General features: G+C 49.8%; 1 protein-coding gene across 4 annotated transcripts in view; it reads left to right on the top strand.

The window, feature by feature from the left end:
* Positions 1-5,965: 5,965 nt before the first annotated feature.
* Positions 5,966-16,710, top strand: part of TBC1D8 (TBC1 domain family member 8) — a 150,824-nt gene continuing 140,079 nt past the window's right edge. For 2 of the 4 annotated variants that reach the window (XM_080683310.1, XM_080683312.1), the window contains exon 1: positions 5,966-6,320. In XM_080683310.1, the coding sequence (XP_080539436.1) occupies positions 6,194-6,320 (127 nt within the window). In that variant the 5' untranslated portion in view covers positions 5,966-6,193. The remainder of the gene's footprint in view (positions 6,321-16,710) is intronic. The other 2 variants (XM_080683309.1, XM_080683311.1) reach the window with 1 other exon arrangement.

Below are 16,710 nucleotides of genomic sequence, written 5' to 3'. Positions count from 1 at the left end.
CCTGTCACTACCTGAGCCAATTCAACAGAGACAGGGTTGAATCATATGAGCGTTTATTCCAGTCCTGCCACAGCATGGGAGAGCAGCAGGTCAGAAATCTGCTTTGCACCCCCCATAAGCCAGCTGCTGATATAGTGGGTAGAAGGACAAAGATTACATGGGAAAGTAGACAATAGGTATGCCAAATGGGCAGTTTACAGTGTTGTGGAGTGAATGCGAGTAAAGACCACTGGAGTCCAGACCAAATTAAAATTTAGGGAGCCTTTATTGCCGGCCGGCGACTGCCCTCTCTCCACGCAGGGAGGTCAGAGAGCAGTCGCTGGCCGGCAATAAAGGCTCCCTAAATTTTAATTTGGTCTGGACTCCAGTGGCCGTTCACTCGCGTTCGCTCCACAACATTTGGAGGCCCCAGCGAGATAACCAGCCTTTGCCTGGTCCTGTGACCAGAGCCCACCAGGGTCCCCGGACTCTCCGACACAGGGGGAGATCTCTGAGAAACGTTCCTCAGCCCCGGGATGGTAGAGGTCGGAGACCCCACCTGCTAAATTTCCTGATTGACTCTGACCAGAGCCTCCTGGATCTGGTTCTTACTGGTAAGAAACTTATTTCTGGTTTTGTGGGTGCCCATCTAGGGTCTCTGGAAGGCTGGATGCAGTGCTACTTCCAAGACCAGGTCCCGGTGCAAGACGGTGCCCGGTGATCCTCAGTGGGTTGTCATTGTCTTTGTTATTCTGTGTTATTGTGGTCTAATTGTCTCTATCATTAGAATGGGTCAGTCTGCTTCATGTTCTTCTGTCTGTACTCCCCTACAATGTTTTTTGAAAATTTTTCAGGAATTCAAGCAGCGAGCGGATGACTACGGAGCTTCTGTTAATGCTTTTGATTTATAGAAATTTTGTGAGCGGGATGAAAACGGGGAAGTGCTGGCACAGGAGCACCGCCGCGTAAGTCAAAAACTCAGACTGTCTGATGTATAAATGTAAGTGTGAGGGTCTGTGTGAAGTGAAAGCTACTTTGTGCCATCTGGCTGTACACATGAGAGTATTGGTTATCTCTTTCTGTTGTTTAATTTGTTTAAAGACAGTGCACCTCCCTGCTTTAGAGGGAAGACAGTAGAGAACTTTTCATTGCTTTTCCTTGATTTATAATTTTGCTGTGTTAGTTTAAAATTTTGGAATTCTAGGGTTAATTTGTGAAGATTGCCAATCCAGAGAAGTTTAAACAAAGGCTTGTTGGGTTAAGATTAGTCATAATTAACTGCTTTGTAGGCTGCCTTTCAGCGCTCTTAGCAAACAGAATCATGTGGTCCCAAGAACTGCGACCTGCCTGCCCTTCCTGATAGATTTACAGTAGGTCTCTGGGGGAGGAAGAGAGCTGAAAACTACTCCGGAGCAGGTGTGAGAAAGGGTAGAGGCAGTGGAATTCACTCTCAGCCTGTTGAGATAGAGAAGCCCTGGCTGGGGGACAGGGAGATGGTTGGAGATATCAGAAGTGGTGAAGGTTGAGATCCTCTGGGGCCTTGGAGTAAAGAAGGAAAATCTGGAGTGGGGGGAAGAGCAGCTGTTCCTTAAGTGTAAAAAGCCTGGTTATACAGGATCTCAGACTGCTTGCCTTATGTCCCCTGCTAAGGACAGAGTAAATGGTTAATGCAGAAAAGGGGGGGGGGGGGCGTCAGTGGGGAGAGCAGGGAGAGATAGGTTTTTGTTGATTTTACTGGCTACAACCTGCTCTGCTGGTGTCCTTGGATTCTTACTTATCTGAACTATTTTGGCTTCAAGGCTTTCTGCAAAACACAGTGGATCTTCCTCTGCCCCGTTTTCTTCTTTTTAACCCTTCCAATAAAGAAAATCTCATTGTCCGAGCCTGGCAGGGAGAGGTTACTGGGTACTTCTTGGGTGGTGGTGGAATATTTAGCAAAGGAACTTTAAGATATAATATCTTTAATGTTACAACTAGTTTAAGTTTTAAAAATCTCTGTCTCTCAAAAAGAAATATTCTTACCTGCTCTTAGTTTTATCACAGAAGGTCTAAGTCATAAATGTTAATCTAAGAAATTCTGGCTGTTTATTTTTAGGATTCATTAAAGGATTGAGGTTGCAAAGAATAAGGAATACTGAGTAGAAGGTCTGAGGCATGGTTATGCATTTTTAAAGGACATAGAAAGAAGGTTTGAAGGCTAATTTGGAAGTGTAAAATTTATAAAGGTTGTGTATGTAATAAGAAGGAGAAGAGAAATGATGAAAAGGAAATCAAATAATACAGGCCAGTAAGCCAGGAAGAGTAAATAATTTGCATTTTGCCTCCCTAAACAGAGGGTAAATAGCTTATGCCAAAGTACTTAGGGAGGGACTGATAAAAGAAATCTAACAGTTAGTGTTTGTTCAGAAAATATTACTTTGGAAAGTTCATAAAAAGGACTGGCAAGGAAAATCCTATCTTAAAGCAGGTCAGTATATTTTTCTCCTTATACAATTCCTCCGAAATTTGGCAATACTTAATAAATAAATCATGGCAATACATTTCTTTGCATAAATTCAATGAGACCGGTTTCCAATAGTAGTTTTATTAACCAGAAACTTTGACTGGAGTATCATGTTTTAAAGAGCCCTGCCTGAACTCTGAAGACTTGAAGCCAATAAGAGTGCAACGGAGAAAGTCTAGTATCCTGCTTGGTAGCCCTGAAAATACCTGGTGCTGGAGCATCAGGCCCATACCCTACCATCACTGGCGGTTGGTCAGAGTAGAAGGGGAGCAATAAGGGCGCCTCTACATCCCTGCGGGACCCCCACGCACTCTGAGCAGCGACGAGTAGGAGGGCTGAGATGGGCCTTGAAGCCTAGGGCATGGGCCTTGGTAGAGCCACGACAGGTGAGGACTTCACCTAACTCAGCAGATACTACAGGCAGGCCTGACGGCAGCTGGATAGCTTGGCTTCCTGGCCCTACGGGGCACATTAAGATTCAATCATGAAATTCCAGCAAAGGTAGTCAGTTACCATTCTTGTTATGTTTATGCAAACAATCAGGCCAAATTAAATACAATAGATAAAGTAGTCTTGATTTGGCTCTTTTGATAAACATGGGGGTAATTTTGAGGAGAAAAATTCTATTTCAATATAAGTTATTAAAACTGAAAGGTTTTCTTTCTAGACCATTTGTTACAGTTTGTCTCCGCCAGGTAACAAGCCCACCTCCTTCTGTGCCCAGGCCTCATTGTCCCTCTGACAGACAGCAAGGATCTCTTGGCTCTGAGAGAAACTTCTTTTTTTTTTTTTTAATATTTTCATTGATTTTTTACAGAGATGAAAGGAGAGGGATAGAGAGTCAGAAACAACGATGAGAGAGAAACATCGATAAGCTGCCTCCTGCACACCCCCCACTGAGGATGTGCCCGCAACCAAGGTACATGCCCTTGACCGGAATCGAACCTGGAACCCCTCAGTCCACAGGCTGACGTTCTAGCCACTGAACCAAACCAGCCAGGCTGAGAGAAACTTCTGACCCTCAGCAGGAAGTAGCTAGAAGAACCCACCGACGTCCATTTTCCCTAAAAGAATTCAGAGCCAGGATCCTTGAGGTAATATATATTAGGCAGTTAGACAGATATGAGCAGAGCAAGGACGATGGGCCAACTAGCACTACCAGATGTAATTAAGTCTTTCCATCTCTACCTATGTGAGACAAGGGGACTCCCCAGAAGCAAGAGGGAATGAGGCTGCAGATGAAGCAGCCCGGGAGGCTGCCCTAAAACCAGTGGAGCCTCTACAGATTCTAGTGACTCTTCCAAACCCTGACCTAACTACCTCACCAGCTTACAAGAAAACCCAATCTAGAAAAGCTGAAATCCATAACCAATCTTTACTCAAGTTCTTACAGGCTTTACAGTCCACCCAGAAAGCAGTCCAGAAGCATGTCTGATCCGGTCCATCCTTCCACCCTGGTGACTCTGGGTAAAGAAATTTGCCACACAAGGATTGACTCCTACCTGGAAAGGACCACCTCCACAGCAGTCAAGGTCAACGGGATCCTGACGTGGCTTCATCACACCTGGCTTAAGACAGCCCAGGCAAGATAGAGAGTCCAGGACTCTTTGGACCCTCTAAAGATTAGTCCTGGCCCTCATTCCGGGCCCTTATCTTATAAACAGGTCCACTGACTTTATTCAGCAGAGAATTAATTCTATCAAGCTTATAGTTCTCATGGGTCAATATAACTCCCTCACCAGCAATGACCCAAAGGAGTCAATGATTTGACTCATGTACATAAAACCAGTGGGGAATGTTGGAGAGTGGGAATTTTTGAGCATGCTTACTAATACCATTCCAGAGAGGCCGTGGACTATGCCCCAGATAGAGTTGTCAGTGCTGACACCAGGCCAGGCCTTGAGATACGGTCTCACAGCCCCTTCCCAGCACATAGGCCTTCTTTCATAGATCACTGTCAGCTTTCTGAAGAACAGGATGACCCTGTGAATAACATGGTCATCAATGGCATGATCCTGACATTGCTTAGGAAAAACTGTTTTGTCTTGGGTTACTTGCTCTGCAAAAACAGGATGTGGTTAATGTGCTTAAAAGTGGTCCTGCACAAGGGTCGGGGCTGCTCTCTGGATTCCCTGCGTGGAGAAAGGCAGAGCAGTTGCCGGCTGGCAGGCTGGCAGGCTGGCCAGCTGGCCAGCTAATAAAGGCTCCCTAAATTTTAATTTGGTCTGGACTCCAGTGGTCGTTCACTGGCGCTCGCTCCACAACAACAGGTCTGGAGATTCGTAAAGGCCTGGGGGTATGCAAAGGCTGGGGTCTTCAAAGGGCTGGCAGCTCTGGTTTCTGCAAAAGGTTGTTAATGTTCCCATGATAATAGGTAGTTCCCTGATGGGGAAGGTGGCCTGCATTTCTAGGTGAGCTCCCAGGTCTTGAGTGTAACTCCCAACTAGGATAGAATGCGCCTTCTTGAATTAAAACAAAACAATCACGATTGACAGAGCATGATTAATATTTCTTACAATTAAATTAGTCCCCAATATTCTATTTGTGCTCCTGTTTACACTTACAGGGATTGAGCTCACCACTGTGGTATTGGGATGGTTGCTCTAACCAGCTCAGCTGCCCAGCCAGCTTTTCAAGTCTCAGGACAAACATGACTGGTTTCATATTTGTCCCCTCAGACCCATGGTCGGCAAACTGCGGCTCGCGAGCCACATGCGGCTCTTTGGCCCCTTGAGTGTGGTTCTTCCACAAAATACCACGGCCTGGGTGAGTCTATTTTGAAGAAATGGCGTTAGAAGAAGTTTAAGTTTAAAAAATTTGGCTCTCAAAAGAAATTTCAATCGTTGTACTGTTGATATTTGGCTCTGTTGGCTAATGAGTTTGCCTACCACTGCCTCAGACCCATAGTGTGGTTTGTGTCCAGGAGGGGCGTCCAGAGCTGAGTTGGGTGTGATCCTTGCCTGGGGCCCTGATTCCTCACTGCCTCTCCAGCAGCTCCCACAGATCCTTTGCCAGAGCATCCACATGAGCTAAGCATTTAAAAAATCGGAAATTTGTTTGTAAAATTTTATGCTCCTTTTGGGCTATTTGTAAAAATGTTTCTTGTTGTGTAAGTGCTGTGTTATTCCAAACACACCTGAGTGATCTGGCTTGTATCCTAGGTCCCGCAGCCTGCAGCTGTTGATACTAGAGGCCTTTTCCCTCTCTCCTCCCAGGTTTAGGAAGCGGGACATTGGAGCGGCTTCCCAGCAGGCGCGGGGCGCGGCGCGGCGGGAGGGGCGGAGTTTGACGAGAGGGGGCGGAGTTAGGAGGGTCGGGGCGGGGCGCGGCGGGAGGGTCGGGGCGGGGCGCGGCGGGAGGGTCGGGGCGGGGCGCGGCGGGAGGGTCGGGGCGGGGCGCGGCGGGAGGGTCGGGGCGGGGCGGGGCGGGGCGCGGCGGGAGGGGCGGGCCTGGCCGTGGGGTGCCTTTCCTCCCTCCGCCCCGGAGCTGTGCGCGGGAGGCGCCCGGACTCAGCACCGGGGGCAGGCGCGGGTGGGGCGGCCGTGGGCGGGCGCGGGGCGGGTCTGGCCGAGCCTGCGTGGGGCCTCCTGCGCCCGCCGCGCTCCCGGATGCTCGGGGCGGCCCGGCTGGTGTTCCCGCAGCCTCCTCCGCAGCTGGGCTGGCCGGCCGCCGGGCGATGTGAGCCGGGCCGCGGGCGGCCGGACCGCTGCGATGTGGCTCAACCCCGAGGAGGTGCTGCTGAAGAACGCGCTGAGGCTGTGGGTGACCCAGAGGAGCAGCTGCTACTTCGTCCTGCAGCGGCGCCGCGGGCACGGCGAGGGGGGCGGCCGCCTCACCGGTAAGGGCGCGGGGCGGGCGGCGAGCCCCGACCTCGCTCCCCGCGGGGCCCCCGCGCAGGTGGCGGTTTCTCGGGAGACGCTGGACCGGGACCCTGCTGGGCTTGTTTTCTTTTCTCTCGCATTTTCCCTGCGAGCCCCCGACGTGTTGTGGCGAAGGGGCTTGCGGGCGAGGCAGGTGCCTTCGCTGACCGGCCCAGTGACCTCCTGGAGGCAGACTTGGCGTGGGAATCGCAGGAAAACGCCGCTGGATGTGACCGGAGGGCGCCAGGGCTGTCCCGGGAAGGGCGCGAGGTGCGCCCTCCTGCCCCACCCGCCACCTGAGCGCGCCCGAGGCTGCAGGTGGCGTCGCGGCTGGGGACCCGTGGTCCGCCCGCGGCGGGTGCGATGGAGGCCCTGGCGACCCAGGGTGTGCACAGGGCGGGCCGGGACCGTCTCCGCCGGAGGAGAATCCGAGGCTTTGCCAATCCCAGGCTCACGGTCTTGGTGCCAACGCGGAGCAGGCCAGTTTCCTCCACCCCCTCAGTTTCTCTCAAGGATGATAGGAAGACAAAGCGCAGGCTTCTGAAATTTATGCAAAACAAAGCATTTCCCCCAAAAGTTATCCAAACCTCATGGAAAACCAAGCATTTGGAAACATGTTTTTAAAAGATTTTATTGAATGTATTGGGGGGACATGGGTTAATGAAGTTATATGTCTCAGGAGTACAGTTCTGTAAGACGTCATCTGTACTTACATTATGTTGCGTGTTCACCACCCAAAGTCAAGTCTCCTTCAGTCACCACTTATCCCCCGTTTACCCTGTTCCACCTGCCCGCCCCCTTTCCCTCTGGCGACCCCCCAGTGTTGTCCTTAAGGGGGAGAGATGCAGGCCAGCGTGCAGTAGCGGGACACCGTGTAAATGGGCCGGCGGAGGAACATGGATTAGCCTTTCCAGTTGTATCGAGTGCACCTCAATGAGATTTCCAGATTTTGGAATCTGAATCTCACATCTTCTTCCCATCACACCTTCCTTGTGCCGAGGAGGAGAGCAGTGCCAGGGAGAGAGGTCGGGGCCCAGCGGGGTCCTGGGCTCATTGTTGGTGACTCTTCTGCTTATTCAGGGGAGACCCTCCCGCTAAGGAGTCTGGGGAAATATGATCAGATCAGCCAGCAGGCCCTGCACCAGCAGAACCAGTGCAAGGGCAGCTACCCTCCCCACCAGACCCTCAGAGGGGGGAGCCAGCAGAGGGACTGGTTAGGAGGGCAGACCTCACTGAGCCTGGCGCTGATGGGATTCAGGATGGGAGAGTGGGGGGTAGTTGAGGTAACTGGATGGGAGGGTTAGTGGGGCAATCTGTTGTCCTGGGAGCAGGTGGGCCTGCTGGGGGGCTGTGTTAGGCTCTGAGGGAGGGAATTGGAGGAAGAGGCAGGAGCCAGGGGGGGCCTTGTTGGGCCCTCAACAGCAGTCACTGGAGGTTGGTGTCAGCCTGTGGCCCGTTCGAAGCCGAGGCGGGATCGCCTGTGTCCTCCCCCTTCCTCCCGAGAGCTCATCTTAGTTTTGGTGAATTAAGCGCAGGTGGGACAGGGCTTGGGGATCTATGAAATGGGGTGGGGAAGGCTTCCGTTTGCTTAGGTCGCTGCACACTGACTGTGGGTGCTCTTGCAGCTGCTTTGGGGGCTTGGGATTGTTCCTCCAGCAGGAGAGGCAGATCCAGATGGAGGCAAAGCCTCAGGTCAGATGCCCCCCAGAGATCAGGCCGGCCTTTCCTGGGAGAGCCTGGCTCTTGTCATCCCACAGCCCAGCAGGCCTCATGTCCCCGTCCCAATGGCGTGGCTCTATTAGGACCTCCTGTTGACTGTAACGGTGCCAGCTCCGGGCAGCAGGAAGCAGGTAACACCTGCGCAGGCTCAGCCGCTGGTCTGAAGGCTGTAAATCAAAGCTGATGTAGCCCAGAGGGCAGCTCCATGTTGGTGGCCGTTTTCAGAAATTTCAGAATTCTAATTTGGCACATTTTCAGCTATTTATTTTAAAGGTTTAAAACTGAGTTTATTGATTAAAATAATGGACACTAACATGAGGTACATTGTGACCAGTTCTAGGTTTTTCTTTGGAGAGAAGCAAGTAGAGGTGGTTAGGAGGGGTTGGGACTAAAACATAAGGGAGCAGTATTGAAGAAGTGTCTCCTTTCTTTCATCGCAATGCTGACTTTGTAACTGGATAGTAGGAACTTAAACACATGGGATCTCCATTGGCAAGTTTAAGAATTGTCCACCCTCAGAAATGCAAGAATTGTCCACCCTCAGAAATGCAAGAATTGTCCACCCTCAGAAATGCAAGGTTTTGTTTCATCGAGGATCGTAATTGGTCCTCCTACTCTCTCACACACACACATTTCCTATGCACATCTCCAATTTTTTTCTCCATAACTTTCTCACTTTTTAATGTACCAGATACTTATGTTGTTCATTGTTTCTCACTACTAAATTGTTCTGTAGGGCAGGCATTTACCTATGATAGTGCCTAGACTGCATATAGTATATTCTCAGTAAACATTTGCAGGATGAGTAGGTGGATGGATAAATGCATGAGTGAAGGACCTCACTTTTTCCTTAAATGTTGGGTGGAAGTGGAGGCCCAGCTTTCGACTGAGGCTGCTGATTATAGGGACAAGAGCACCCCCTCTCTACTGGGCTTCCTGTTTACCTGGCTGCTGGCAGCTGTGGAAAGCTGGAGGGAGTGGTAGGAAACAGACCCCCTCCTCCTGTCTTTCTGTAACCTCCTCCTCTGAGGGGGAAGGATCTTGGCACCAGTGTCCCAGGTGACCTCTGTTACTGCCACCGGGACCTGTCTGGGGAAGTCCATTCTTGGGGATGTGGTGGGGGGCAGCCGCCTTTCCTCCAGGTAGAACCCCCCTGTGGCTGGTACAGTGTCATAGATGTTTCCAGAGTGCCGTCAGAAGCGGCTTTTCTCCCTGGAGGCAGGAGGGAGTGGGTGGTGTTCACCTGGGTACCCTCCAGCCCATGGGAATGTCTTATCATAGTGTAGTCAGGTCTGGGAGGACAGGGAAGAGCATCTGGGAGGCAGTGGACGGGACGCATCGCTGCCCCGCGCCCGCAATCTTCTCTGAGGGACTCAGAATGAGCAGCATCAGCTTCAAGATGATGTCGCCACCCATCTGGAGTGGTGGGAGCCAGCTCAGCCTGATTGGGACTGGGGAGGAACTGAACATAATCGAGAGGCTTAAGCTTTTAACCATCTCATTTGCTAGCTGAGAAGGCTTTTATGATTTTGACTTTACATTCTGGTGGCATTGGATAAAGGAGGAGTTTGTTTAAAATGCAAGTGGTAAATCTGATAATATTTTTAGCTCAGATTTCCCCTCCATTATTGAAACTTGAATGAACTGTGTTAAAAGTTGAGCAGTTCCCTGGGTGCTGCTGCCTCACCCCTGCTCCCAGCGCAGGCCCCCAGCACCAGGCTCTCTCTTGAGGCCCTCCCAGCTGCCCTCTGCCTGGGGCCTTCGCCTCCCCATCCTCGCCCACTGCCCTTGCTTTTCCTTCACAGACGCATCGCTGTCGCCACTCCCTGTGGTGCGATTTGTGTGGAGCACACCAGACGTGGGCCCTCAGGGAGGCCCGGTCGGTCCTCGCCGCTGCCACGGGCTCTGGCCGGGTCTGTCACTGGATACTCTTGATAGATGTGACCATGAGGACGTCTGAGTAGGGTTGATGGGCATGAGCCTTTGAGGTGGAGGAATGTTTGGCATTGTCGTGGCAATAGAAATTATGCAGAAAACAGCAGCAGGGAACGTGGAGCATCACCAGTTCCCTGCCCGCCCTGCCGCATGCTGTGAGGACCAGTGGCGGTGTGTCAGCTGCAATGCCCGCAATGCCCAGCGTTAGAGCCACCCATGGTAACCTCTGTGCAAATGGTCCTGTCAGACCTGGAAGGAGGCCCCAGGACGTCGCTGCGGCTAGTGCAGCTCTGTGACTCTGAGTCACTAATATTCTTGGACATTAGCTGGGTCTGTTATTCCACCAGATTTTATTATTTGCTTCCTTTTATTGACTTTTTAAAAAAAGGAAAGAAAAATCAATAACAAAATAGACAGCCCCTAAAAAGATCTTAGGAAAAGGTACTGTATTTTGTGATTGGTTTTATTCTGAATAAATATTTACTAATAGAGAATGGACATTGAAACAATAAATAGGATGGTAGTTTGCCAGAAAATCCTATATAATAAAGAGGTAATATGCAAATTGACCCTCACGCCCTCATGTCACAAGATGGGCGCCCCCACGTCATCACAAGATGGCTACTCCCACATCATCTCAAGATAGCCGGCAGGGGAGGGCAGTTGGGGGGGACCAGGCCTGCAGGGGAGGGCAGTTGAGGGCAACCAGACCAGTAGGGGAGGGCAGTTGGGGCAATCGGGCCGGCAGGGGAGCAGTTAGGCGTTGATCAGGCTGGCAGGGGAGTGGTTAGGGGATGATCAGGCTGGCAGGCAGGTGAGCGGTTGGGAGCCAGCAGTCCTGGATTGTAAGAAGGATGGGATCAGGCCTAAACCAGCAGTCGGTCATCCCCCGAAGGGTCCCAGATTGGAGAGGGTGCAGGCTGGGTTAAGGGACACCCCCCCACCAGTGCATAAATTTCATGCATCGGGCCTCTAGTAAGTAATAAAATGAACTAAGACTAGAATCTCTCCAGTGCCTTGAGAGCCCTCTTGTGTGTTTTGCTGGGTACAGTCCACCACTCCCTGTGGACACTGCTCTCCTGAATTAGGTGTTGCGATTCCCTTGCTTTTATTTGTAGTTTTAACATCTGTATATGTATCTCTAAAATGCATTGTTTAGTTTGTATGCTTTTATAACTTTGTAAAAGGAGAATCATCCTTTATATATTTTTCTGAAGTTTATTTTTCCACTACCCACGTTTGTGTGTGCCTTGTGCTGTCTATCTGGCGTGGTCTGCAGGCAGCTCTTCTCCTTGTCGGCCCTCCAAGACGGGCTGATGGCGGCTCCATTCCTAATGTGTCCATGATCTCCAGGGTGAGGGGACGGCAACTTGGCGAATCTCATGCTGGCTCTTGGAGCTTCCGCTTGGAAGTAACACCTGTTCTTTTTGTTCACATTACATTGGCCAAAGCAAGTCATGTGCTCTGTGCAACCGCAAAGATGTGGGCCTGTCATTCCATGCTTGCTGGAGGAGAGGAGAGTGGGACATCTGTGAGGAGCCCAGTACCAGGCCTACAGATGTGCATCCCAGCTTTTCTAGATCATTCCAAATTGTTTTCCAAAGTAATTGTGCCAGGTTACAGGCTGGCAGCAGTGTGGAAAGATGCCCACAGTGGCACATCCTCACCAGTACTTGGTAGTTAAGGTGTTACTGCTCATCCCGGTAGGAATTCAGATAGTCCTCAGAACCACGAGATGAAATTTCTCTTCCTAGTCCACAGGATGAGAATTTTTATGTTTCTTAAGTATTTGTTTTGCCTTTTGAGAAATGTTTGTGTCTTTTGCCTATTTTTTCCATGGGAGTTGTGTGTATTTTTCAATTATATGTATATTAACATTCTCTTTATGACTTGGCTTTTTATTTTTGAAGAACCAACATTCTTAATTATCATGCAGTCAAATGTGCCAGTCTTTCTCTTACTAGTTTGTGCTTTTTTGTTATTTGTTTAAGAAAAATCCGTAGGAGGGGGGGTCTCCAGGGTGTGACACAGCTGGGGACCCTCAGACCAGATGGGACAACCCCTAAGAGAAGAGAAATTGATTGAACACCCACTGGCCTGGTGCAGGTTGAAGGAAGAGCTGCCCCCCAGGGGGAACTTGTGGGTACATTATTGTTACATAGAAAGCCTAATAAGCACAAAATCCCAGGACAGTTGTTAATTCCAGGGAAAAGGAAAAGGTGTGGATTAGGAAGTTTCATAGTTTTACTCTAAAAATTCAACTCTTAATGTTTACATACTTAAAATGTGAATTCTGACTAGTGATCTAAATAACTAAAATTGCTGCCTATGTGAGGTGAATGGAAGGAGATGAACCCCTAGTTCTGAAGTTGACAGCTAACGCCTAAACGACAAATTCAAAATGTAGTGTAGAAGCATGTTTCCTGAGGATGTGAAACACAGGGAGGGCCAACTGAGAATTGGAAGTGGTTGCCTGGGGACCGTGAGGAGCGGGAGGCGGCGGGCTACTGGGTTTCTCAGGAGCTCTGCAGCTTCTTTATGTGCACACGTAACTTTGATAAAAAGTACATGGAATCGAAACTTTGGAAGAGCGTGGCCTTCTTCCTGGTTACCAGCTTTGTGTGGGGGAGGGGCCAGGGAGGCAGGAAGCATCAGGCGTCTTTCAGTGTCTGTCCTTGCAGTCGCTATGTTTAGCCTTCAGAATGCCCAGCATGTGTGGGTGTGTCTGCCTCACAGAGGCTGGACAGCTATTTTCAGAAATGCATCTCATCTAGCCAAGTATTTTATTTGTAATTAAAATATATCTATTCTGGACTTCTTTTTCTCTCTAGGGAGGCCATCAGTTTAGAGTTACAAGTTTATGACTTCTTAAAAAATATATTTTTATTGATTTTAGAGAGGAAAGGGGAAGAGAAAGATAGAAACATCAGTGATGAGAATCATTGATCAGTGGCTTCCTGCACGTCCCACACTGGAGATCGAGCCCTCAACCCGGGCATGTGCCCTGACTGGGAGTCAGACCCTGACCTCCTGGTTCATAGATTGATGCTTAACCACTGAGCCACGCAGGCCAGACATAAGTTTATGACTTTTGTAATACTCTGATTGCCTTCTGGGGCCTCAGTTTCTTAACCTGAAAAACATTAATAACAATAATAATTTACAAACAGTTTTTGCTTTGAGGAAGTATTTATACTTCAAACTGAACTATTTTCCATATATCTTGGCAAATTCCATTTATTAATTTGTATTTAAAGAAGAAGAAAAAGCAGGAGAAGGTTTCAGTCAGCAGTGCCAGGCCCTGTGTTCTCATGAACCTCAAATCTAGGGCAGTGAAGGTGCGAGAGGTAGTGGCGAGTGACATTGAACCAGAGAGGACAGACTTGTGAATGGGGTAAGTGCAGGGCAGGTAAGAGGGAGTGATGGGGACACAGTTGGAGTGTCGGGGAGCATGCTTGAGGACCTGTGCCTCAGCCGAGACTTGCAGGGGGTGTGGAGAGGGTCATTTGTTAGTCAGCTGGGTGGGAAGCAGAGAAAGGGCAGCATGTGCAGAAAACCCGGTGGCCTTGAAGTCTGTTTTGGATGAGGTGGTGCGCTGAGCCTGTGAGCTGTCTAGTAAGGCCCGCAGGGGAGGGAACCACATGGGGACTGAGGAAGTCAGAATGTATTTTCCCAGAAGCCAGGAGAGAAGTATATTCAAGCAGGGAGGAGGGAGGAGGGAAAAGGGACCAGCTGTGACGTGTAGAATGGGAAAGGCTTGTGGGATATCTGCGACCTCAGCCAGAGCGGCTCGGTGCAGGCCCGTGGGGTGCAGGCCCGTGGGGTGCAGGCCGGTGGGGTGCAGGCCGGTGTGCTGCAGGCCCGTGGGGTGCAGGCCTGTGGGGTGCAGGCTGGTGTGGTGCAGGCCGGTGGGGTGCAGACCCGTGGGGTGCAGGCCCGTGGGGTGCAGGCCCGTGGGGTGCAGGCTGGTATGGTACAGGCTGGTGGGGTACAGGCTGGTGTGGTGCAGGCTGGTGGGGTGCAGGCCCGTGGGGTGTGGGTTGGGAGTGTATGGGGATGGGATGGGATGAGTGGTAGGGATGGCGTGTGAGGGCAGCAGTTCTGTGAAGGTGGGATTTACTGGTTTTGTTTTTGTTGTTACACATTTATTACTTGTCAGCAAGAAGAGTATGTTGAATGCAGGGTGTGCATGGGCTATGGAGTCAGGGGAGAGCTGCCGGGCCCTGAGCGGGCAGTGGGTGGGATGTGGATGGGCCAGGGAGCAGTGGGGCTCCAGGTGAGGGCCTCAGGAGCGTTTCCCAGAATTTGCTTTGGAAATGAGGTTAACTGATGAGCACTGACAAGAGCTGCCTCAGGGAGCCTGTAGCTGGCCACCCAGGGAACGAGCTGATTTAGGTGGAGCCCAATGACGCGGCTTAGCTGGACATGAGCGTGTCACTGGCAGAAGCACCTGTGAGGAGACCATGGCAGCTTAACACTGGCCCTGCGCATGGTGCCACACGGTGCCACACGGAGGTGTCTGTGTGGGGGACGCCCCTTGTACCATCTGGTTATAAATAATGTTATCAGGATTAAAAAATAAAATTTATTTCTAGAAAGAAAATATAAGATTAAATCTTATTGCCGTAAATTATAAAGGTTGACCAGGAAGTTCGACTATCCTGAATTATTGAGACCATTTAACAGGGTCTAAAATAAATGTGTGGCCCTGGCCAGTTTGGCTTAGTGGATAGAGCATTGGCCTGCGGTCCCAGGTTGATTCTGGTCAAGGGCACGGACCTTGGTTGCAGGCACTTCCCTGGTCTGGGCCCTGGTTGGAGCTTGTGTGGGAGGCAACTAATTGATGTGTATCGCTCACATCGATGTTTCTCTCTGTCTCTCCCCTCCCTTCCACTGTCTCTAAAAATTAATGGAAAAATATCCTTGGGTGAGAATTAACAAAAAATTTTTTAAATTAAATTAAAAAATAAAGAAAAATATCCTTCGGTACGGATTAAAAACAAAACAAAACAAACAAACAAACCATGTGTGGTCCAGAGATTGGGATTTACCGGTAGGGAGGTTTTACTAAGGACATGCAGCAGCATTTCTAATGAGATTGGCCTGATCGTGGGAGTCGAAGGACTTCTGGGGTCTCCCCTACGAAGCCGCGTCTGCAGGACAGAGCGCCTCTGAGCACGACACTCAGCGCTCCCCCGTGTGCTTCTGGTTTAACTTCCCTTAGATTGTTTTAGATAAACGACTGATTTGAGGGTTGGATACTCATTCAGGTCTCAACATAGATACTGCTTAATCCCATTATAATGGAGATACCTCTTAATGTGGGGATTAGATTCCAAAATCAACACGAAGGACAACAATTGCTTGAGGTAAAAATTACCCTGAAATCAGCAGGTGACTTGTTACCAGAGTCCCTGGGCGGTGGCCTCTGTGGAGCCGAGGGCTCCAGCTCCAAGATCTCACTCCCCGCACGTGCGTGCCCATGCCGCTGGCCCGGGAGGAGGGGACAGTCCCTGTGCGCCGTGTTCCCTGCGCTGTGCGCTGGCCGCTGCACATGGTAGAATTGATATGTTAATTGTGGAATGGGCATCCACTGTCCCCTGCGAGGGAGCCTGGGCAGCCTCACAGCAGAGCGGGCTGACCCCGTGCACAGGGTGCGGGATGGGAGCTGCGGGTGGATGTGGCCGATGGGGTTGGCGGGGCGCAGCTCTGTCCTGCTCAGATGCTCCAGGAAGAGTTCAGCACGTGGTGGGTGTTGTTGTCTTTCAGCCCTTTGCTTGTCTTCGTTTGTCCAAATACAGCGTCACATTTGAGGAGAAAAGGGTTGGAGAGCCCCTTGTGGGACTGGAGTGTTTTCCGTGGGAAGACGTGGCCCCCACTATACAAGCTGTTTTTCCGTGTTTGATTTTAACTTTCTCTACCACCAGGAAGGCCAGATTTGAGCATTCTGTTCATAGACAACAGCTAAGGTAGAACCATATAATAGTAATAAACATATATATTTTCTTTGAATTAAAATTTTTATAGAAACCTCAACATTTGGCAAAGCCAGAGATCTCATTGCAGAGTTGGTGCCTGAAATCTTACTAAGATTCAAGACCCGAATCCCCTAGGTGAGCATTCATTCACACCAGAAAGACCTTTAGGAAGTCTGTGTGTGCGCAGGAGGGAGGGGGCAGAGACTCTCAGAGGGAGACCACCTGGCTGATGTGCGCACACAGGAAGAGATCATAATCCCAGAAGCTTTGGGAACACATGCTCTAATGTGCTGTGTGCATTCCGGAAAAGTCTTATTTAAAATCAGAGTTGTATACATCAGACCATTTTCCCATTACTTACAATGTCAGAGAGATGTACTGTACATTTTAAGTACAGAACAAATTATTACAATTTATAGAAAAATCTGTGAATTTAAATAAAATAATACTATTTCAGATTGTAAGAATGTTTTCATTACAAACTAAAAATAACTTGGTTGGTCAAAGCTGTCATAAACAAATAAAAAGTGGGGATGGGAACTTTTGTCTTCAAAATGTCAGTCAAAAGACAATGAAAGGCTGTGTGTTGAAGGAAACCAAAGAGACATAACGTAGCCCTAGAGCGGGTCCTGTGCAGAAGGGGAAGGTGCCATAGAGGCCATTAGTGATTGAGCCGGATGAAAAATGAATACAAACGGTAGATAAAAGTTCCATGTGTGTTAATGTTAATTTAGTG

This window comes from Plecotus auritus (assembly GCF_963455305.1).
Source record: "Plecotus auritus genome assembly, chromosome: 8".
In the NCBI taxonomy this organism is placed as follows: Eukaryota; Metazoa; Chordata; class Mammalia; order Chiroptera; family Vespertilionidae; genus Plecotus; species Plecotus auritus.
This window is presented reverse-complemented; position numbering and strand designations above follow the sequence as displayed.